Consider the following 25,243-nt stretch of genomic DNA (forward strand, 5'->3'; position numbering starts at 1 on the left):
AATAAATGTACCTCCGCCGGAAGAGCTAACAGCTCCACAAGACCTTGCCATGAGATTTCAAATGGTTCGCTCATTTCTGTTGGTGGACAATTTACTCTTTGCAATTAAAATAAATCATCTCCCAAAGAAGCAGACCAAGAAATTTTAAATCAAAATATTGTTTCCTGAAATTAAAATACAAGGCTGTAGCTTTGACATGTTGAAGGGTTCATGTCATGGACCAAAGATTGGGTCACATTAGGAACTCCACTGTTCGCTACAAATAATCTATAATCATCTTCTTCTTTAAATAAATCCCACTTGGCCCCATCATCCATGCAAGTGCCACATCATTTCCAACTTAATTTTCCTTTGACCTTGAACCTCCTAATTCCATGCCCACTTTTCAAACAAGATTTGGTTGAATTAAGTAAATGCCAGGGCATTTATGTTTATGGATTTTGGGGAGAAGATAAAACCAGACCGCGTGCGGCTGGGAAACGATAAGGCTCGAGGCTATGGAGGGCGGACTGCCGGAAGTGATAAAATCAGAAATGGTCTGTGAGATTGTGGTCTGGTCCTCATGTGTGGGATCCTGGTCCAAGGAAAAGTAGGAGGAGATGTCCGAGAGTTGGCGCCTAGCCTCAGTGCAGAAGAGGTCAGCGCGGTAGACTGTCACGCACCTCCCTTGTCTGAAGAAGGGTCTCAACCCAAAATGTCACCCACTCCTTCTCTCCAGAGATGCTGTCTGGCCCGCTGAGTTACTCCAGCGGGTTACTCCATTTTGTCTATCTCCAATGTTTGAATGTTTGGAATCCTGCCCTTGACATCTCATCAAAGGACATGGTTTAGAAATTTAAATTCATTGTTTTCTAATGTATAAATAGCAGACAAAGAAGCACTTTGTACATGTTTTGATGTGCTATCCTTTGGGAAACTGGACATGGTATTTCCTGTGACAATTCACTCTAATACTGATCCCATTTCCCCATTTGCACATTGATGACCATTAAAGGGCTGTCCCACTTGGTTGACATTTTCAGCGATAGCCTGAAAAGTGGTTGTCGCGGCGTGACGTGGGGTGTCGCATGTAATGAAGCGCAGTGTCTCCTTGCCACCGTGGATTTTGGAATGTTCAAAATCTTTCTGCGACAACCTGCGTGTCTATCGTGTCATGCACCCTGTCGCAAGCTGAAGTAGGCTGTCCTCGGGTGACACCCGGTGATGCATGGTGATGCAAGATCATGACCTCGGCAGATTCATTTAGCGACAGCCTGCATCATCATGCATCATCATGCGTCAACTTGTTGTCCTCACATGTCATAGACAGTGACACAGCCTGTGGTACCTTGCCGTGTCATGTCGCGGGTGGAGGTATGTTGACTTCGGCTGTCACTTTTGACGTTTGTGCAGTCGCAGGATGTCATAGGTGCTTTCGTAGACTGTTGTGTGCTGTCATATGTTGTCGTTGTTGTGGTCCTGAAAATTGTGACGTCGGCTGACGCAGATTGTCGCAGCTTGACATCAACTGTGTAACCTGTCGTAGATTGTCGTACAACTTGACGGTTTTTCAGCGACTGCGGGCGTCAGTGAGTGACGCCCGCAGTCGCCGAAAAAAATCGCAAAGTGGGACAGGCCCTTTAAACATCCACGAATTATGTAGATACCATCATACAAATGAAAGTGCAACCTTGAGTGATGGATGTGATATGGGTTCCAAAATTGGATTAAAATATCTCAGCTTGTAAGTTCCATTATGAACCTGCAGTTCAACAAGGAGTGAACCTTGCCTGAATTCAAGGCATGTTATTTTTATATTTGCTAAAACCTCTCCAGTCATTTTAATATGTTAAAGGTCTCGTTGCCAGCAGCCCTGAGGCTCTGTGCACTGATAGTTGCAATGCCTTGGTCTATAACCCCAACAAGGCTTGTGACACTGGCCCTAATCCCAAACTTTATCTCTGTTACATTGATGACTGCATCGGTGCTACCACCTGCATCCATGCAGAACTCATGGACTCCATCAACTTCAACACCAATTTTCATCCTGCACTCAAATTTACTTGGACCATCTCCGACACTTCCCTCCCCTTTCTTGACTTCACAGTCTTCATCACAGGAAATAGACCAATGACTGACGTCTATTACAAACCCACTGACTCCCACAATATCTTGACTACACTTCTTCCCACCCTGCTTCCTGCAAAGACTCTATCACCTACGCTCAATTCCTCTGTCTACTCCAAATCTGCGCCCAAGATGAGGTGTTCCATACTAGAACATCCGAGATGTCTTCATTCTTTAGGGAACATGGGTCCCCCTCTCCCATCATAGATGAGGCCCTCACTCGTGTCTCCTCGTTACCCCGCAGCTCTACCCTTGCTCCCTCCCCACCCAAGTCGCATTAGCTTCTCATTTTCACCTTACAAACAGCTTACAATGGCCTGTTTCCTTTATCATCTTTACTTTTTTGCATATCTTTCATTCATTGTTCTTCATCTCTCCACATCACTGTCTATACCTCTCATTTTCCTTATCCCTAACCAGTCTGAAGAAGGGTCTCGACCCAAAACATCACCCATTCCTTCTCTCCAGAGATGCTGCCTGTACCACTGAGATACTCCAGCTTTTTATGTCTATCATTGCTTGCGATAGCTTGCGGAAGATGAGGGGGAAATGATGATCAAACCATACCATCCATGGGTGAGGAGTATCTACTCCTAGAACTTTTCTACTCTTATAGAAACTTACAAAATTCTTAAGGGATTTGACAGGCTAGATGCAGGAAGATTGTTCCCGATGTTGGGGAAGTCCAGGACAAGGGGTCACAGCTTAAGGTTAGAGGGGAAATCCTTTAGAACCGAGATGAGAAAAACATTTTTCACGCAGAGAGTGGTGAATCTCTGGGACTCTCTGCCACAGAAGGTAGTTGAGGCCAGTTCATTGGCTATATTTAAGAGGGAGTTAGATGTGGCCCTTGTGGCTAGAGGGATCAGGGGGTATGGAGAGAAGGCAGGTATGGGATACTGAGTTGGATGATCAGCCATGATCATATTGAATGGCGGTGCAGGCTCGAAGGGCCGAATAGCCTACTCCTGCACCTATTTTCTATGTTTCTATATTTTGCACAGTTCATTTCCCCTCTGCTCCCCATTTCTCCTCATCGACGGGCAGAGTGTGCTACAAAACCACAATCGCTACTGAACAAACCCAATGTTGTAATGAATCTCAGCCTCAGGGTCAGCCATCCATAGAGAAATGACAGCCATGGAGAAATCTATTTCATAGCGCTGACAGCTTTGCAAAGGTCAAATGAGATGATAGCTAAAAGAGAATAAATCTCAGAAACAATTCATACTGTAAATTTATTGCCAGATATCGTAAATGTATCCAGAGTACCCACACTCTGGTATTTGGGTAAAACATTTGATGCACAAAAAATTGAATGGCATCAAATTTGTAAGTTTAAGCGACTCTAACCTGATAGACTGTTCTGCTTGTTTGTAATTATTAAGGCAGCAAGTGTATAGGGATCTCATTATGCATGTATAAGGTTTTGGAAAGGATCAGAACTTGAAAAAAAGAATCGTGGAATAGTAGAGAAAGAGCATTTGACTGAATCAAGCAGCATTAGTCTTATATAGATGCTCAAATGGCTTCTTAGTGCATTGTTATCTTTCCATGATTATATACTTCTGACTATTGAAAGATATAAGAGAAGTAAAATTAGGAAGATTAGTGTGGAGATTGTTGGAGAAACACAGATTGGAGATACACAAATTACAAAATAGATATTGTCATAGAAATAAAACTGGCAACTTTAGTGATGGATGTATTGTGGATTCATTATAGTGTTGGTTTCAACATCTACTGTAGTTGTTTTTATTTTTATTTTACTTTGAGCTTCTGAATCTACAGTACCTTTCTGAAGTGTTGAATCATTTGTTTCAGATTACAGAGAGAGAAAAAAGTTCACTGCATTGAAATTCATCATTGTTATTGCTTTCACGGTTAAGAGTAATACTCTGCAATTAAAGAAGTTGATTACAGATTGTCATGTAGCATAATGCAAGTAATTTGTTCTTAGTCTATGACTTCAAGTAGCTGCCTTCTGTTCACTGCTTGGAAATTTGAGGTTTGCTTTGTTTAGCTAAAACTGCTCCCATGTAAATTAAGTTAATTAGCATTAAAGTCATTGTGCATCCATATAGGTTTAAATTAATATGGAAATATATAATTTATGATCAGTATACCCAAATCAAAATATAATTAAAACATGTAATTACTTTAAATTTGACATTTTAAAGACTTCAATATTAACAAATGGATCTTTTACTCTTGACCTTTCTAATTTGTTGACCATAAGACCATAAGCCACAGGAGCAGAATTATCCCAGAATCTACTCCGCCATTTCAATCATGACTAATCTATTTTTCCCTCTCAACACTATTCTCCTGCCTTCTCCCCATAACATTGCTGTTATATAGTTTATTTCTCTATTTTAGATAGTATAGAAACAGGGAATAGTTATGAGGTTTATTTTGTTCCTTCTCAACTTCTGATTTTCACTCATTGCACATTTTAATTTAAACTTTCATTGTGTTGGAAAAATGTTCTTTCCCAATTTTTGTTAGACATTTGGTGGCACGGTTGTCATGATGCCATGGAAACTGGGACCTTAATTGTAACAGCAGGCTAAATTCTTGGTATCACTGTTAAATTTGAAATAACTACTACAGAGGCTCATGCTTCACTGCAATATACGATGTTGAAATAAGCTACCCCCTTCAAAGTAACAAGTAAATGCACTAATCTATTTTACAGGAGGGCAAGAATCGTGAAACCTACCACGAGGACAGTGAAGGTCTGGCCTGAGGGGGCTGTCTCTGTTTTACAGCAGCAGTTTCAGCAGACAGACTGGAGTCTGTTTGCTACCCAGTCCACCTTCAATTCACAAGTGGACATCAACTCATACACCTCAACAGTTATGGACTATATAAAATTCTGCACTGATAATGTCACTACCCACAAAGAAATAAAGACCTTCCCTAACCAGAAGCCGTGGATGAGCAGGGAGGTCAGACTCCTACTGAAGGCTCGCGATGCCGCTTTCAGATCTGGCGACGCTGAGGGATACAGCTCATCCAGGGCCAATCTGAAAATGGGAATTAGGAATGCCAAACTCAATCACAAACGGCGGATTGAGGAGCACTTCCAAAACAACTCTGACCCCAGGCGCATGTGGCAAGGAATCAAATCCCTTGCCGATTACCAGAAAGTTAACACCCCTCCCCCAGACAACGCCACCCTTCCTGACGAGCTAAACCATTTCTATGCTCGCTTTGACCGAGATAACAAAACCCCAGCCATCAAAGTTGCTCCACCCCCAAATAAACAACCCCTCAGTCTCTCCACCTCTGCTGTACAAGATGCACTGAGCAAGGTGAATGAGCGCAAAGCTGCCGGCCCCGATGGCATCCCTGGCCGGGTGCTTAGGGCATGTGCTGGACAACTATCTCCAGTCTTTACCGACATTTTCAATCTCTCACTGGCCCAGGGTGTTGTCCCCACTTGCCTCAAGACATCAACCATCGTGCCTGTGCCCAAACAGTCAGCCACAGGGAGCCTCAATGATTTCCGCCCAGTGGCACTCACCCATGTCATTGCTAAGTGCTTTGAGTGGCTGATCTTGGCTCACCTCAAAGCCAGCCTCCCCCCCACACTGGACCCCCATCAGTTTGCCTACCGGGCCAACAGGTCTACAGAGGACGCCATATTGGCGGCCCTACACTCTGCCCTGACCCACCTGGACAACAACAACTCCTACATCAGGTTGCTGTTCATTGATTTCAGCTCCGCTTTTAACACTGTCATCCCCTCCAGCTTGATCACCAAACTCAGCGGGCTTGGCATCTCCACCTCCCTCTGCAACTGGACACTGGATTTCCTCACCAACAGACCACAGTCTGTTAGGGTCAACAACCTCACCTCCACCACTATAACACTGAACACCGGCGTGCCATAGGGCTGTGTGCTCAGCCCTCTCCTCTACTCCCTCTTCACCCACGACTGCATCCCTAAGTACAGATCCAACGCCATCATTAAGTTTGCTGACAACACCACGGTGGTAGGGCTGATCAGTGACAATGATGAGTCAGCCTACAGAGAGGAGGTCCAGCACCTGACAACCTGGTGTGCCAACAATAACCTCGTCCTCAACTCCAAGAAGACGAAGGAAATTATTGTCGACTTCAGGAAGGTCAGAGGGGGCAGACATACCCCATCCATATAAACGGGACTGAGGTGGAGCGCGTCTCCAGCTACAAATTCCTCGGGGTACACATCTCGGAGGATTTGTCCTGGTCCCTCAACATCTCCAAGCTGATCAAAAAGGCACAGCAGCGCCTTTACTTCCTGAGGAGGCTCAAGAAAGCCCACCTGTCCCCCCAGATCCTGACCAACTTCTACCGCTGTACCATCGAGAGCATCCTGACCACCTGCTTCACGGTATGGTACAGCAGCTGCACTGTTGCGGACAGGAAGGCACTACAACGGGTGGTGAAAACCGCACAGCACATCATCGGTGCCCCGCTCCCTGCCATGGATGCCCTCCACCGAAAACGGTGTCTGAAACGGGCTGGGAAGATCATTAAAGACCCCTCCCACCCCAACCATGGACTGTTTGCCCTCCTCCCATCAGGGAGGCGGTACAGGAGCCTCAGGTCTCGTACCAGTAGGATGAGGAACAGCTTCTACAATCATACCGTCGCATTGCTGAACTCGGAGTCCCGCCGATAGATTCCTCCGATCCCTCCGTCCCCATTGTTTAATTATTCTGTATTTTTTATTATTCTGTATCCTCTTTTTTTTTAAATTTCTATATTGCACTACTACGGACTGACGCGAAACTGCATTTTGTTGTACCCATACTCAGTATTTGTGCAATGACATTAAAGTTGAATTGAATTGAATTGAATTGAATTGAATTTTCTAGATAATATGTTAATATTGGCTAAAATAGAGATATATGAAATGGAGGATCAGGATCATTGCATTTGCAAACCCATGTTTGGTCAATTTCTGTGCAAAGCTGAAAGCTGCAAATTGGCGCCAGGAAGTCTAGGTCCTAGATTGAACTATCAGATAAGGTGAGGTCCAGATGTCCTCACTATTGTTAAAATGTACTTTGTAGTACTTTGCAGAGAACCCCAAATGTGTTGCAAGTGTATTAGCATGATAGGCTGGCTGCAGAAGGATTGTAAATACTGTTAATAATGTTGCAAGTTGTTCATGTTACTGTGGATTGGCTGAAGTGTGAAGCCTTGTTTGAATTATTTATACTCCCCAGAAGAATGGTGCATTATTTGATTGATTGACTTCCTTCCAGAAGCTTCTGTAGAAACATAGTAATGGGATGTGTTAGGTATGTGATAGAATTAGCATATGTGATGTCTTGTGCAAGGACCCATGCGCGGGGGAGACTCAAAGGAGACTCAAGGAGGCGTCCTGGAATAAAGAAGCTTGTTAGTTTACTCCCGTGTCCGAGTGTTATTTTAAGTCTGACCCAAATACACAACAATTGGCGACGAGGATAAAAGAACAATGAAAAAAAGAACAAGGACAGCCAAGAAAAATGAAAACAAGTTAAAATAGAGGTTGTATTTGGAAACAAAGTAGAACAGCACCAAGCAAAAAGATTTGGCGCCAAAAGAAACAGTGTCCTTGGGAGAAGCTCTGGAGTATCCGAGAGGTCGAGGATGCACCAGAGTCCACAGGCCGACAAGCTGGACTGGTGGAATCCTTCAAAGTAAAAGCTGGACCGGTGAAATCCTTCACAATAAAAGGTCTGTTTGGATGTAATGCATTGGTCACTGTTATTAATAGTAAATCTGTGTGCATAGCAAGAATATGTTTTAAAATGTTCTAGTTGGCTATTAACCTGAAATTTTGGCTATTAGTATAAATCTATTATTATAAGATTATGTAATAGTCAGTGAGCTGGACAATCTCTTAGAATGTAAAAGGGTCCAGGGCAGAAAACACAGTGAGAGAACAGAACATAGGGCACCTGAATAGCAACAGGTAGCATGGCTTTTCAAATGGCAGGAAAGTTGCCCCTGTTAGATTCTGGGTGTAATTTTGAGAAATGGACTGAAGTCTTGAAGGCTTCGTTCATTTCCAATGATATCACTGGAGTGAAGAAACAAGCAATTTTCCTCATAGGCTTAGAAAGAGAGGGTTATCACACCTTACGTACGTTACTGCGGCCAGCAAAGCCCACGGATAAAACGTACGAGGAGTGTAAGGAGGTATTAATGGCTCATTTCCCGCCAAATCCTCCAAGGGCATCCAGAGGCAAGGAGCCTGAACTAAAGAGGGCAGGGAGTCCCTCAAAGGACAAACGGGGAGTGCAAAGGGACAAAAGTCAAGGGCAAAGTGACAAAAGTCAAGAACAAAGTGGTGACAAAAGTCAAGTGGCAAGTGACGAAGGTCAAGTGCAAAAGGCCAAAGGTAAAAGGCAAAGGAAAATGTCAAAGGCAAAGGGAAATTGCCATCCAGAGGGCAACCCTAACTATTCAAGTCAAGTCATATTTGTCAAGTCAAGTCAAGTCACATTTATTTATATAGCACATTTAAAAAAACAACTCTCGTTGGCCAAAGTGCTTTACATTTCAATTCAATGTACAATTCAAGCTGCATTCAGGGGTATGATGGTACGGAGCGAGAGCCGGAACAAACAGAAGGCATCAACGGTAATACAAGCAGCATTTAGAATGCACAGAGTATACCGTCTGTACAAGGCAATGAGACTGGCAGCTATAATAGTACAAACCCATTATAGGGCACACCTTCAAATGGAAATTGATCGCAAAACTTACATGAAGGTACACAGCAGTGTTGTACTGCTTCAGGCTGCCTACCAAGGAATGGTTGTTCGAAAGCAATAGCGGTGCATGCACAAATTTGCCACGGTCATACAGACTTATTATCAGATGCATAAACAGCGTCAGTATTTCAAGAAACTACGCTGGTCTGCCATTGCGGTACAGCAATGATACAGAGCTTGCCAGATAAGAGATGTCCAAGTGAGACATTATAATAGTTTGAGAAAAGCAGTGGTTTGTATTCAGGCCTTCTACCACAGGATTAAAGCCAGAGAATTGGTTGAGAAAATCAAGGCAGCACGCCATATTAAGTCATTCATAATGATGTGCATTACAATAAAACATTTCTTGATGCAAAAGACGGCTGTAGTCACTCTGCAAGCTGCATACCTGGTTACCGGTCAAGCTGGTTACCGATCAAGGGTACGCTACAGAGCTATGCGACAAGCAGTCATTTCAATCCAGAGATGGTACAAAGCATGCAAAATAGGGCATTCCCAGTTTGCGTAATATCAGTCAATGAGGGATGCAACTATTACCATTCAGGCTGCTTACAAGTGTCTGGTGTTTAGACAGTGGGTAAAGCAAAATAGAGCTACAGGTGCACAACCTTTTATCCGAAAGCCTTGGGACCAGACACTTTTCGTAATTCAGAATTTGTCGGTCTTCGGAATGGAAATTTTTTAGCGTAGATTTTAATGGCTGGCTCAGTGGTAGAGTGCTCGGCTCATATCCGCAAGGTCGCGAGTTTGCGCCTTGATCCCGGCAGTAAACTCGGTCGCGAGTTTGAGTCTTCAATGTAGTTTTTTCTTGCAGAATAAATGTTTGTATGAAATGCAATGTAGGAGAGGTGTACTGACTGTGGGCAGAACTTTGGAAGTGATTGCCCACCAGTCTAAAAAGCCGCTGTGTCTCCCTGTCCCTGGGATAGCAGGGGGCGATCAAACAGCACAATACCCCCCCTCCCCCTCCAACTCCAGAGGAATCCGCTCCCCGATGGGCCGCTACGGCGACAAGTGGCAGTTTGCCCACAGCCCGAGCTGCGCCCCCTCATCCGCCACCCCAAGAACAAGACGTACCTTACACACCATCAGCTTCTGCCCCTACGTGTTCCTCTGGAGTTGGAGCGGGGCTGGGCTGGAGTTGCTGCTGGCTGTGGGTCTCTGGGATCTCCGTGCTTGCAGTGGGCCTGGGGGTCGGTGTCCCGTTGGTCCTGACGTCTCCGGCCACCCCCCTGGACTGGAACTGGGAACTGTACCGCCCTTGCCCCCTCCCTCTGCAACTGCAAACAACCCCACTCTCCTGCAAGGGTGGTACAGTTCCCGGAGGATGGCAGGTGGCCGGAGACGTCAGGACCAACAGGAACCCGCTCCCCGATGGGCCCCTACGACGCCCCGAGCTGCGCCCCGTCATCCGCAACCCAGGTTCCTCTGTAGTTGGAGTGGGGCTGGGCTGCTGTTGGCTGTGGGTCTCTGGGATCTCCGTGCTTGCAGTGGGCATGGGGTCGGTGTCCCGATGAGGGGGCGCAGCTCGGGGAGCGGCTTCTGGTGGTCCTGACGTCTCCGGCCAGTTTGCAGTTTTCCTCTGGAGTTGGAACGGGGCTGGGCTGCTGCTGCTGGCTGTGGGTCTCTGGGATCTCCGTGGTTGCAGTGGGCCTGGTGGTCGGTGTCCCGTTGGTCCTGACGTCTCCGGTGACTGGCACTGACCTGCTGTTTTCGCCGACATGAAGACAGTGCAAAGCCCCCGCGCCGGTGCAATGAGCGGGGAGCTGGAGAGGGGAGGGAAGGGGTCACACACATGGCCGGGAAGCAGAGGGGTGTAGGTGGGGTGAAACTGAAGGGAGCGACAATCTGCTGCTGCCTGCCCCGCTGAGTTAAAAAGTTCCCACGCAAGACTCACGATACACTGTGTATCGTGAGTCTACCGTGGGAACTTTTTAACTCAGCGGGCAGGCAGCAGCATATTGTCAATTATTAACCCTCCCGCGCAATATACCCTCACCTTCTCTTTTATGAATGGGGATTTAGTTCCCCTTTCTTCGAGGACCGACCGGAGGTTCCGCTGTCACCTCTGCGGGCCGCCCTCGGTGAACGTTTTCAAGGACCTTTCTTCAAGGACCGAAAAAATGTCCGCTATTCGGAGGTTTTCGTTATTTGGATCTTCGGATAAAAGGTTGTGCACCTGTACTATAAAAGTGCAGTCAGTACTCCGTATGAGTTGGTATAGGAAAGACTTAAGACAAATAGAGGCACAACAGAAAAGGCTGAAATGATACAAAAGGCTTAAACGATATAGGAAAGACTTCCTCAAACTGAATTATACAGCAGTTATAGTGCAGTCTCACTACCTTGCTTAGAAAGCAAGAAAACTACACAGAGCACAAATCAAAGCCAGTGTTGTATTGCAAAGACAATATAGATCCTACTTCTTGATGAAGAACCAGAAATGTGACTTAAGAAGACAAATAGATGAACAACAGAAAAGGCTTAAACGATACAAAGCAAGGTTAAATAAATGTGTGACAATGAGTAGAAAGCTGCTAATAGAAAAGTCTAAAGAATAGAGGCTTGCGGTCAAGACAAAAGTATGCAGGACCGAATGCGATTAGGACACTTCACTGTAGTCCAGCATGGAGCCTCCTTCACTGAGCAATGGACGAATGGTTATGCATTGCAGAATCTCATTAAACAACAAGAGCAGATAAATAAGCAGCGAATGGAAATTGAACAACAGAGGAAGCTGCTAAAAAACAAAAACTTGCAGCCATGGGTCAGATCCCACTTACAAAGAGGAAAACAAAGCAAATACATGAACCAGAAAATGAAACGCAGAATATCAGGAACAGAAAGAAATTTGCAAATTAGATTAGGACATTTAAAAGGGAAGAAGCAGAGATACAGGCAGAGCTAGAGCAATTATAAAGTGGTCGCAAGCTACACATAAAGGAACGGAAAATGACAACACATAAAGCAAGGGGTAATGTATTTGGTTTAAGGAAGATGGGTGGCATGAAAAAATTATGTCCTGTTTTAGATAGGATTATTACAATTATGAGGATGTATTGTAAGATGAATGTAATAATACCAATTGTGCAACAGTGTATTAATCAATGATATGTGAAGTAAAGAGCATATACCGTGCAGGTGAAATTGAGTTAAAAGGGGAGGAGTGCGGTGTATGTAATAGAAATGGTATTACCTGCCTCCAAGTTAAAGGGGGAGGAGCGTTAGATATGTGATAGAAATAGTGTTGCCTGCCTCCAAGTTAAAGTGGGAGGAGTGTTAGGTATGTGATAGAATTAGCATATGTGATGTCTTGTGCAAGGACGCATGCACGGGGGAGACTCAAGGGAGACTCAAGGTGGCGTCCTGCAATAAAGAAGCTTGTTAGTTTACTCCCGTGTCCGAGCCTTATTTAAGTCCGTTCCAAGCACCCAAATACACAACAGGATGCTTTGTAATTGGGTTGGGGGACTGTCAATAACACTTTAATGTAATCAATATCTGTGATTGGTTTGTAGGGGTACCACCCCCATGTAAATCTGCCCCACAGGGTTTGATGACCTATAAAAGGTAACCTCCACGAGGTTTGTTGTTGATCTTCTGGAGGAGCGCTTGGGACTGTGTAACCTTTTGGAAGTATCTGCTTGCACGAGGCTGAAGGGCTTGGACAAGCAGAGACAAGGATTGACCCCGCGGTGTGGCTAGGTATCGTATAGGGAATTTGTTATTGTGTGATTAAAAAAAAGTTTAGTGGTCCAGTGCTTGACTCTGTGTTTTACTGAACTAGTCTAAAGGGGTTAGCTCTCAGAGCATAATTACAATACATGCTGTAAAAAATAAATTAGGACTATTGAAAACCCTCAGATCCTCTACTTTCACTACGCAGACTGACATCTGTGTTCAACATTGCCAGTGCGTGCAATTAAAAATTTGTTCAAATTAGGTCAAACATTTTACTGAGAAACATTTGATGATTCAGTCTTGGCTGCTTGCATGGGTATTATGCATTTCTTTTTGATTCTTTGAAATCCAAATAAGACTTGCCAAGGATTGCTATTATTTTCCAGAACTGCGTAAAAGAGGATTAATTCAGAACATCAACTCAAGAAGAATGCCTATAGATATAATTGCAAGACGCAGCTAACATTTTGGAGATATTTGTGAAGTTTTTAATTCATTATTTCATTGGAGAGAGTCAAAAACTTCAGATTCCTGGGCATGCATATCTCTGAAGATCTGTCCATGACCCAGCTCATTTTTGCAATCATAAAAAAAGTCCATCAATGCCTCTACTTCCTTAAAAGATTGAGAAGATTTGGTGTGTCAATAAATACTTGAAACCGCGAGCTGCATCGACCGAACCGGGAGCTGCATCTACTGACCGCACACACACACACACACAAACACATCGCGAAGGTGGGGGCCAGGTACAGTGGAGGAGCGTTGAGAGGAGAGAGAAGGGGAGAGAAGGAGAGGGAAGTGGAGAGAAGGAGAGAGATGGGAGACGGAACGGAGACAGAAGGGGAGAGAAGGGGAGGAGTAGGGGAGGAGAAGGGGAGAGAAGGGGGGGGAGAGTGAGTGGAGACACTTTTAAGAAGTATAATAAAGTTTAGCGGGCATTTAGCAGGTCTTCCTGGGTCATGAAGTTCCAATGAGTCAATCAAAATGGCCGGTCAGCAAAGGAGATGACCTACCGCTGCCCTTGACTGCCTGTAAGTAAATAGCGAACCCACTCCACTGCACTACGAGTGAAAAAGACCTATGCCGACCAAATATTACACACGGAAAATTTTTCAATATGCTGAAGCCACGAGTAGGCGGGAACCTCCCTCAAGCACGAAGGAGAGTTCCAGCCACCTCATACGTGTCGACCATGCTGCGAGCTTGAGTCCAGGGCAAACTCATCTAAACTCGCAGCTTAGGTCGCCCAAGTGGGACAGCCCCTTTAGATATAGCTTATTGGGCTAACGGAATCAACGGATATGGGGGGAAAGCTGGAATGGGGTACTGATTTAGGATGATCAGCCATGATCATATTGAATGGCAGTGCTCGCTCGAAGGGCGGAATGGGCTACTCCACCTATCACCAGCTACAAGAGGAAAACTCCCCGCTCCTTGGACAATCGTCAGCTGACCAACTACCTGAATGAGTTCTACTGCAGGTTCGATAGACAGAAACATAACCCCCAGTGCCCGCTCCATCCAACCCCCACCCACTCCTCCCCAATCACCACTTCACACCTACTTACAGCCGGACTCCAGTCTGGAAAAACTGGACCCTTCAATACCCACACCTCCCCAATCACCACTTCACACCTACTTACAGCCTGACTCCAATCTGCAAAGACGGGGCCCGCATCCACAACCCATCCCCTCCTTGCTACCCAACATCAGTCTGGCCACTTCTCCATCACTAACAATAGCAATTGAGGAGGTGGAAAAGCTATTCAGGAGACAGAAAAGCCAGAAATCTCCAGGATCGGACAATGTTTCCCCCTCTACCCTCAAGCTCAGTGCCGAACAACTGGCACCAATCTACACAGACATTTTCAATTGGTCCCTGCAAACCTGCACTGTCCCTGGCTGCTTCAAATAATAATAATAATAATAATAATAATAATAATAATAATAATAATAATAATAATAATAATAATAATAATAATAATAATAATAATAATAATAATATATTTTATTGTCATTGCACATAAGTGCAACGAGATTTGGGTATGCAGCTTCCATCCGTCGTCATAACTTAAATAACTAATAAAATTTAGATTTAGATCTAAGTCTCCAATATTGTGCCCGTACCCAAAAAGCCAAGGATTACTGGTCTAAATGGCAACAGATCTGTTGCACTGACCTCTGTAATCATGAAGATCCTTGAAAGGCGTGCTGGCCCACCTGAAAAATATCACAATCCAACACACTAGGGACAATTTACAATTTATCGAAGCACAACATACAAACCTGCACATCTTTAGAGTGTGGGGCAGGTGAGCCGACGTGTGCGCTACAGCCATTCCCGGGGAAGGCGAGCTGACCTGGGATCTACAGCCAGTCCCGGGGCACGCAGGCGTCCTGGACGCTACATCCAGACCTGGGGCAAGCGAGCCTACCTGGGCGCTACAGCAAGTCCCGAGGCAGGCGAGCCGACCTGGGATTGGCTGTAGCGCCCAGATCACAAAACATGGGGGGGGGGATGGCCCCCCACCCCTCAAAACATGGGGGGCACAGCCCACTCCCCCCAGGATTTCTGCCCATGCTAAACTCTGTTCACCAAAAGTAATGATCGGAGGTTAATTGATCCCAGTGCACAGTTAAGTTTTAGAAACTTGGGGTGGAGAGTCAAAAAATAATCTGGGGAAAATAAAAGTGGGATTCATATAGGATTAGTGTAAATGGATGCTTGATGTTTGGCACACTCGATTTGCTTAAAGGCCTGTTTCTGTGCTGTATTTCCCCCTGAGATTCTACACCAGGAACCTGTTAATTTTATAATCAAGCTCTTTGCAAAGTGGGATTTGAAGCCCTGCCCAATGGAACACTATTGTACACTTTTCCTCTTGACTGGATTTGGATGAATAATTCCATTATCATTCATTGAGTGGGAGGAAGAGCACAATCACACAGTGAAAAACAAGTTATTCCACTGGAGCAGAAAAAAAAGAGATTTAATGAAGCACAGATTCCAGTAAGGCTGAAGAAAGATTATTTACTACCCTCAGCGAGCAAGTGAAGAAGGAGTTATCAATTTAAAAAACATCACTAAAAAAAGCAAGGTGCAAACCAAGTACTTTCTGCTGGATTATCGTAGCAGTAAATGGTCTGTTATAACATAAGGTGAAGACCATTCCATCATCTGTGGAAAATGTACAAAATATTTCATAGACTGGAAAATACAAGTCTCAACAGAAAGTGGGGCAGTGAAATAGGTTTTGCCTTCTTCATGCAAAGCACTAATATAAGCATAATTACTTCAGTGCTTTAAAGAAAAAATGTTATTCAATTTCCAGTAAATGCTTTCAGTACTTTTGAGTGCCAATACAATTTTATTTCTCTGTAGTCGCCACCTATCTTTAAGTGGCTGCATTTTTCTAAATGTCCCCCATCAACTTCTGTCGGCATTCTTTAAGTGCTGTTGATGTGCAATTTCCTGCTGCCCCTGTGGCATGCTCCAAATGTCAGGGCCAATATCAGCTAGGTCTATTGAAACTGGGCAGGCACAAATAATACCTCATGTTGAGTTAATGCTTCTGTCTTCTCTTTAACATCACAGTCTTCTCCTGCACAATACCATGTAAGTCATATATTAACCTCTGTCGTCCAAATGTTGTTTGTTCTAATCATAATGAAGTGTCTTAAAATTATATTGCTTCGTATACAGAAAAGGGAGGAGAAGGAGGGGGGCAGGGGTGGGGAGAGGAGGAGAGGGGGGGTGAAGGGCAGGGGAGAGAGGGGGAGGAGAGGGAGAAGGAGAGGGAGGGAGAGGGAGGGAGAGGGAGGGGTGGGAATATAAATCATCACCCATTTTTTGGTATTTGATTTGTTAAACACGTGCCTCTTCAGCTGTGGTGACCACTTCCAGAGTATTTTTTATTGACATTTCTTCACCTTCCCAGTATAAGGAAATAGTTGGGGTCTGTTGTTGCTTGTGTTAACCTGCCATTGGTAAAATGGCTGCAAAATTTATCCTGACAGCAACATTTATTGCAGATGAAAATAATTAAAGGATATGAATGAATTTGGAATAATTTTGACAGAACCTAATAAAGTGTTGCATGAACCGTTAAAGTTTGCATTTTGAAAAGCCCCTTAAGTCACACCACTTACATTCTATGATAATTTAATTTTAAAGCTCTGCACTCGATTTTAAATATTTTGTTTCTTGCTTTAAAATGCATTACAAATTTATGCCTTAAATGTATGTCCAATTTTCTCATAAAGTAGATGTAATAATGTTTGCCTCAGACATTTTCATTTTTAACACTCTTCCCCACAATGTGGGCTGAGCTGGTAAAAATGGTATTGGCATACCTCATTAGAAACAAGAATCTGAAGATGCTGGTTTATAAAACACATGGTGCTGGAATAACTGAGAGGGTCAAGCAGCGTCTCTGGAAAATATGGATAGGTAACATTTCAGATTGGGACCCTTCTTTATACTAATTGTGATGGTGGGGGGTGGCGAAGGAAAATTGGAAAGAAGGGGTAGGACAAAGCCTGGCAGTTGATACAGGTGGGGGCATAGGGTGATCAATAGGTTGATACAGGTGAGGCTTTTTGACAAGCAGATGGTTGGACAGAGGCCAGAGATGAAAAGACACAGGGTGTGACACAAAAGGATTCAAGAGTAAAATCACCATTGTGTTGCAAGCTACCCAAGCGCAATATTTGAGTATAGGAGCAGGGAGGTTCTACTGCAGTTGTACAGGGTCTTGGTGAGACCACACCTTGAGTATTGCATACAGTTTTGGTCTCCTAATTTGAGGATGGACATTCTTGCCATAGAGGGAGTACAGAGAAGGTTCACCAGACTGATTCCTGGGATGTCAGGACTTTCATATGAAGAAAGACTGGATAGACTCGGCTTGTACTCACTAGAATTTAGAAGATTGAGGGGGGATCTTATAGAAACTTACAAGATTCTTAAGGGGTTGGACAGGCTAGATGCAGGAAGATTGTTCCCGATGTTGGAGAAGTCCAGGACAAGGGGTCATAGTTTAAGGATAAAGGGGAAATCGTTTAGGACCGAGATGAGAAAAACATTTTTTACACAGAGAGTGGTGAATCTCTGGAATTCTCTGCCACAGAAGGTAGTTGAGGCCAGTTCATTGGCTATATTTAAGAGGGAGTTAGATGTGGCCCATGTGGCTAAAGGGATCATGGGGTATGGAGAGAAGGCAGGTACAGGATACTGAGTTGGATGATCAGTCATGATCATATTGAATGGCGGTGCAGGCTCGAACGGCCGAATGGCCTACTCCTGCACCCATTTTCTATGTAAACACTTCTATCTATGTAATATGAGGTGTTGTCCCTCCAGTTTACATGGCCTCTCTCTGGCAATGATGCAGTAGAATATCCATCATTAATGGTCTAGTAAAAGGAGGCAGTGAGCCAATTTGTGATGATTCTCCAAGAATGACGTGGAATAGATAATACTAGGATTTGTACCCAATAATGAAGAAAGAACAATAATGCATTTGCAAGGAGGGATGGTATGTGACATGAAAGGGATTGCTGCTAATCCCGATTGTCCAATCTATCTCGTTGTGGCCCTTGCATTTTTATGCTTAAAACTCTCAACCTTACTTTATAGCTATAACAGAATATTTTTCACTTGTTTATTTTCTCTTTTGCACAACCTGATGTACTCATGTACAGTACAATTTGCCTGCACAGCACATAAAACAAAGTTTGTCACTGGGTAGATACAAGGAACTGCAGATGTAGGTTGAGTTGGGGCTAAAAAAGAACCCAAAGTGCTTGAGTAAGTCAGCGGGTCAGGCAGTATCTCTAGAGAAAATAGATCAGTAAGAAAAAGTGTATCGTTTTTCACTGTATCTCAGTGCACATGACTTTTATAAATCAACAATCATACTGGACATCCATCCACCATAAACATTCAAGAACATTTAATTTCGGCGGTTTAAAAAATATAAATCAATTTTGCTAGACCGTATATAATACAATAATTATAACAGATTGTGGGTGAAATGGTCTTAAAAGAGCCTCTGTATATTGAATTAGTGAATGGTGAAATGATTGATTTTAATCATCCACATTCCCTCTATTTGCTCTGTTCAGCGATCTAATATAGCCAAGATATCAGTTGATATGTTTAATAATTTGTTGGACATATAAAATAATTCTGGAGATTGACGGTCTCATCTATGATTTAATTATACCCATCATTGCTCTCTGATGATTTGGCTGTCTGAAAGACGACAATTGGAATTATTTTACATGTTTTTATGACCTCATCAATAAAATAAATTTTGCAGATTGGTGGAAAGAGGTTAACATGACATCTCTACAAAAAAAATGAAAAGCTAAGTGGAAATAATAAGAGAATGGAAATTGAGAAATAGAAGGAAATGTTAAATGGAAAGGATATAGTGAAGGAAGCAGATGTAGAACTTTTAAATGTGTGTTTTTATTTAATATTCTTTTTTGTTCTGTAAATTCTGCATTTTTAGTGAAATTAAAGAAAGTGAAAGGTATTTTTTTCAGATTGGACGGAAGTGTTCAGTGACTGTCTCTAAGTGTTAACGCTATGACGATTTTTTTTTTTCCGTAAAATCTTAATATTTGGGATTTGAGTTTACATGGCGCCATTTCTAATCTGTAGATGACAGAAACCTGTTGGCAATGTAATATGTGAGGAGGATAGTATTGGATTTCACAGTGAGGGGATGAGGATGAGCAGATAACATTTAATTCTTGGAAATATGAAGTTACATTTACAAAGAGAAAAAGCAACCGGAAATAAGACCTATTCTTGCAAAGGAAATCCAAATTGCTTTACTGTTATAAATAACTTTTGAAGTATATTTACGAGTGGGAATTGGTCACCATTTCTGCAAAAGAGTAACTTCTAAAAAGTTACAAATTAACAATGTTCCACAAGTAGTACTAAGCCAAATGGCAGATATTCCGATAATTAAGGAATGAATATTGCGTAAAACATGAAGAAAATTCTTCCTAATTTTTTCTGAATAACATTGCGATTTTTTATATTCATCTGAGAGGGCAGAAGGGCCATTGTTTTTTCATTAATACCGAATAAGGGCACTCATAAAACCCAGTATTTACTACCTACAGTGTTGTATTTCACTCTAAAATATGGGGTTGTTTCGCCTATGGCCAGATTTGGCGGCAATTGCCACAACAACAACACATCTACAGTGCGGCACTGTGGCACAGCTGTAGAGTTGCTGCCTTACAGCGCTGGACACTCGAGCCCGATCCTGAGTATGGGTGCTGTGTATATGGAGTTTGTACGTCCTCCCTGTGAAAGTCTGGGTTGCCTCTGGATGCTCCTGTTTCCTCCCACACTCCAACAACATACAGGTTTGTAGATTAAGTGGCTTCTGCAAATTGTCCACAGTGAAGGATAGGATAGTGCTAGTGTATGGGTCATTGATGGTCGGCGTGAACTTGGTGGGCCGAAGGGCCTGTTTCCATGCTGTGTCTCGTCTAAAATCTGCGGGCAGAGTGTAAGACGTAACCCAAAACAAGGTGCCATGCTGTCCAACATCAGTCACACAACTGCACAGATATGCCACAACTAAAATTGTCCTCACAGACTGTCACACTGCGTGATCTTTCCGTTTCCTCTCTGTAAGCCACTGATTCTGTGGCACCAAAATAGGGTGAGTCCGGGTTAAGGTATAGATTATGAATAGACACAAAATATTGGAGTAACTCTGCCGGTCAGGCAACATCTCTGGAGAAAAGGAATAAGTGGTGTTTGGGGTTGGAACCCTTCTTCACACTGAAAGTTAGAGAAGGGCAGAACAAAATAGGGCTGGCAACAGATGACCTCAGGAAGGGTGGAGCCCACAATGGCCCATTGTTGGCTGGGGAAGATTTGCTAACAACAGGGATACAAGGATGCAAACAGTGGAACTAGTAGGATGACTATGATAGGTGCAGGTGGGGTGGGGAGGAGGGAGAGAGAAGGAATGCAGGAGTTACTTGAAAGCAAAATCAATATTCACACAACCGGGTTGTAAGCTGTCCAAGCGACATACAGATTATGGATCTCAGGTTGATATAGATTATATAAACAGTAAATGTTAGAGAAAAAAAATCCTTAGGTTAGACATCATCTGTGGATAGAGGAAATAAGCTGATCTGAAGGTGATTACAAATGTCTCAGTAACTCTAGTTTCTGTTTCACACAATATCAGGACAGGGCTTTCAAACAATGCATTAGCATCCCTCTATGAATAGCAGCCATTTCTTGATGACATAACAATATGAAAGTTTGTACATGCCCGACACAAGTAGTTTGCTTCCATGTTGCACAATTATTACAGTACTTTATATCTGCATAATGAGCATGTTATCAAAAGATTACTGAACCATTATTCCTGTTAGAGAGAAAGTTTTACTGCCTTTGATGAGCACTACAGAAGACTAAACTTACTGAAGTCATCATTAATGTGAATTAAAATACTTAACTCTCGCCTGTTTAGATTTTAAAGGAGTCACATTAAATCAACCAGCAATCCAAGATGGCGGCGCTGCATTAGCAGCTGCGGCTCGCCTGCAGTCCGTGTGTTTTTTTTCTTTTTTTTGTTGTTCTTTTGTCCTGTTTTAGTTAATTTTATTTTTATTAGGTTGTGTATGTGTGTGGGTGGGGGGGAGAAATGTTTTGGTCTCTTCCTTCGGGGGGATGCGACTTCTCTTGTCGTATCCCCCGTCTCCGTCTCCGCCTGCGCCGAGGCCGGGGCAGCGGCAGCGGCGACCAGACCTCAGAGCTGGGGCAGCGGCAGTGGCGACCCGGCCACGGAGCTGGGGCAGCGGCAGCGGCGACCTGGCCTCGGAGCTGGGGCAGCGGCAGAGGCAGCGGCGATCCGGCCTCGGAGCTGGGGCAGCGGCAGCGGCGACCTGGCCTCGGAGCTGGGGCAGCGGCAGAGGCAGCGGCGACCCGACCTCGGAGCTGGGGCAGCAGCAGCGGTCACCCGGCCTCGGAGCTGGGGCAGCGGCAGCGGCGACTCGACCTCGGAGCTGGGGCAGCGGCCACCCGGCCTCGGAGCTGGGGCAGCCGCAGCGGCCACCCGACCCGACCGCGGGCCCAGTGGACAACATCGTTGGAAGCTCGCAGGTCACAGGTTGGTGACCTGTTCTCCGGAGCTCCCGCAACAACAGCTGCGTCCGCTGGACTGGAGGGCGGCAGCTTCGGCAGCTTCGACCACCCTGGGCCGCGGAGTTGAACCGGCCCGTTCACGGAGCTCGGATTCAGCCGCGGGACTGACATTACTTACCATCTCCCGGCGGGGTCACAACATCTGAAGCCTGGATCGCCTCGGCACAGAGGGAGAATAAGAAGGGAAGAGACAAAGACTTAAGACTTTTGCCTTCCATCACAGTGAGGAGGTGCCTGGTGAACTCACTGTGGTGGATGTTAATTTGTGTTTATTGTGTGTTTTTGTCATTTTTACTATATGTAGGACTGCAAGGCAACAACATTTTGTTCAGACCGCAAGGTCTGAATGACAATAACGGCTACTTTGACTTTGACTTTGACTTTAACATTTGATCATTCAAGCCTGAAATAGTTTCAAACCATTGTGGATTTATTAAATAATTAAGTAATTGAAGTTCCTCTATATTTTTTTATGCAGCGGTTCTTGCACTCATAGAAAGTGCATAGAAATAGCAAGATCTGTTGACAGGTGAAAATATGGATTTGTTTTCTTCACTAAGACTGATTACAATTCTACACTGCAAGAGGCACCCCACGATGCCCAACAACAGTAGCATATAGAGCACAACATGAATTGCTGGAAGAACTCAGTGGCTCAGGCAGCATTTGTGGAGGGAAATGGGCAGGTGATGTTTTGGATCAGGACCCTTCCTAAGACTGATCGAGTAGAGGGTAGATTAGTGGTAGAAAGCAGTGAGGGGACGGGGTAGGGCCAAAGCTGACAAGTGGATCCAGTTAAGAAGAGATTGGTAGGCAGATGAGTAAGGTGCGGCAGAGAAGAGTGGAGATATCTTGGTACAAGCGGCACAAATTAAACAAAACTAAACTAAGGCTGGAGTTGACAAATGGAGAATGGTACAAATAATGGAGAGTGTTTGAAGGATGGTCACAACCCAAAATGTTGCCTGTCCATGCCCTCCACAAATGCTGACTTGACCCAGTTTGATTTTCTTACTGAAGATGACAACATTTGCATCTCTTGTGTCACCAGCGGTATACAGCTTAATTATCCAACAAGGACCTCAATGGTAGAACAGGCGGAGGATGATGACTAACTTTAGCGGAGCGCCACAAAAGCTGGGAAGGCGGATGAAGGCTGCAGCAGAAAAGGGTCCCTGGTCATCTTGGATTCCCTGCCACTGGATTCTGGCCCAGATCTGTCGAGGACTGTGTGGTGGCTGTCTGTGCATCAGTCTCCCCACGTTAAACAGTCACACGCAGGCGTCCTCCATGAGAGGACATTCATACTCGTTTTGAGTGACCGCCGATGATGATGACTGCTTAATTGCTTTTAAGTCTCCCAGATTAGTTGTTTGTTCCAAGTGAATAATTAAAATGTATCTCAGTGCTTTGCCAAAACAGAAAGGATTATACACAAATTGCAGGAAGGGTGACATGTATCGCCAACCAGTCGCAATCACAATCATTATAGACAAGCATCGAGAAAATTCCAATTTACTTACCATCTTTTAGGATTGTCTCCCGACCTGTACCATCGATTTTCTGTCGTCCAATTAAGAAACTGGTTGTGTCAGCAAAGTAGATGTAATTTGTTTCTGCATGAAAGTCAAGAGCTCGTGGATTAACAAGGTTTTCTACTTGTATCATGTATTCATCAGCTGCTTTGATGTTCAAGTCCATTGCACGAATGATTCCTGGCCGACCTTTTCCATAAAACAGGAACAGTTCATTTTTTGGTCCTGCAATAAAAGATTGAGGAATAACAAACGATTATTTTACTTTGATTCCCCTTTCGAAGGTTCTGCATGAGAGGATTTAATGACAAAAATCAACATTTGAAAAACAGTTGTATGAATGAAACACCAGAAAATTGTAAGCACTTTAGCCATAGACATGCAGCATGGAAACAGGCCCTTCAGCCCAACTTGCCCACGCCAACCAACATGCCCCATCTACACTAGTCCCACCTGACTGCGTTTGCCCATATCCTTCTAAACCTATCCTATCCATGTACTTGTCCAAATGACTTTTCAACATTGTGATTGTCCCTACCTCAACTACCTCCTCTGGCAGCTCAGTCGCTACACCCTCTACCCTTTGTGTAAAAATGTTGTCCCTCAATCTTTCCCCCTTCATTTTAAATCTCTCCCCCCTGGTTCTCGATTCCCCTGCAAAAGACTGTTTTTACCTGATCTATTCATCTCATGATCTTATACACATCTATAAGATCACCCCTCCTCCTCCTCCTCCTGCCGTCCAAGGAATAAAGTCATAGCCTGCTCAACCTCTCCCTATAGCTCTGGCCCTCGAGTTCTGGTAACATCCTCTTAAATCTGATCTGCACCCTCCACAGATTAAAAACATCTTTCCAATAACAGCTAAGATATAAAAAGGGGGTGATCAGATTGCTGGGAATCTGAAGAGACCAGGCAGCATGTAATGTCTGAAGGCCTGAGCAATAAATGGGTTGTCCCTTAATTCCTTCTAGCCATGACCATGCTGCCACTCATGGTAAATCACATGTCATAGAAGGACACTGGCAATGATGGTGACAGTGTCTTGGGAGTGTGATGCTTCAACCATTTTGTAAGGGACGAGCACAACATCAACAGTGAAGGATGGGCAACGATCACTGGGACCTCTCTGTCTCATCTCTCTCTGCCTCACACTCTCCCTCTCCCACTCTGTCTTCCTCTCCCTCTCCGCCCATGTATTCCGCTCTCTCTCCTCGCATCTCCCTCGATCTCTGTCCGTCTCCCTCTCTTTGTCTCTGTCCCTCTCCCTCTGTCTCTCTCACCTTCTCCGTCCCCCTCCCCCTCCCTGTCCCTCTCCCACTTCCACCCCCTCCCTCTTCCCTCTCTCCATCTCGCTCCCTGTCCTTCTTGGTTTCCGTCCCTCTCCATCTATCTCTTGCATGGCCACTAACTTGCTGAATGCCCAACAATATATATATATATTTTTAATTTCATTCTGTTGCAGTTTATTTGAGAAGCACATTGGCCCAGCTAGAAAGGTAGCTGCATCACAATGCCAGAGACGCAGGTTCAATCACGACCTCTGATGCTGTCTGTGTGGAATCTGCACATTCTCCCTTTTTTCCTCCCACATCACCTAGCAAGTGAACTGTAGATTAATTGGTCACTGTGAATTGTCCCTGGTTGGTAGGTTAGTGGTAGAATCCGAGGGAAGTTGATGAGAATGTTGGGAGAATAAAACATAGGATTAATGTTGGATTAGTTTAAATGGGTTGGTGCAGGACATGATGGGCCGAAGGGCATGTTTCAGTGTTGCACTCTCTGTGACTCTATTTAAGTCATTAAACAAATTTAAGAACACAAATTCCAGATATCCCTTAAATAAATTTAAGGAAACTGAAGGGGGTTAAATTGACTCACTGCACAGGAATCCCTAAACATTGGGCAACTGTCCCAATTAAAAATTAATACAATAGGGTTATGTGCAGAGGGTGGTAGATGTT

At 44.2% G+C, this 25,243-nt stretch overlaps 1 protein-coding gene across 1 annotated transcript in view; it reads right to left on the reverse strand.

Moving 5' to 3' along the window:
* Positions 1-25,243, reverse strand: part of lrp1b (LDL receptor related protein 1B) — a 1,292,371-nt gene that overhangs the window by 736,497 nt on the left and 530,631 nt on the right. Inside the window, exon 11 of the mRNA XM_033023505.1 lies at positions 23,268-23,504. Coding sequence (XP_032879396.1) covers positions 23,268-23,504 — 237 coding nt within the window. The remainder of the gene's footprint in view (positions 1-23,267; positions 23,505-25,243) is intronic.

The sequence above is a fragment of the Amblyraja radiata genome, chromosome 7, assembly GCF_010909765.2.
Source record: "Amblyraja radiata isolate CabotCenter1 chromosome 7, sAmbRad1.1.pri, whole genome shotgun sequence".
In the NCBI taxonomy this organism is placed as follows: domain Eukaryota; kingdom Metazoa; phylum Chordata; class Chondrichthyes; order Rajiformes; family Rajidae; genus Amblyraja; species Amblyraja radiata.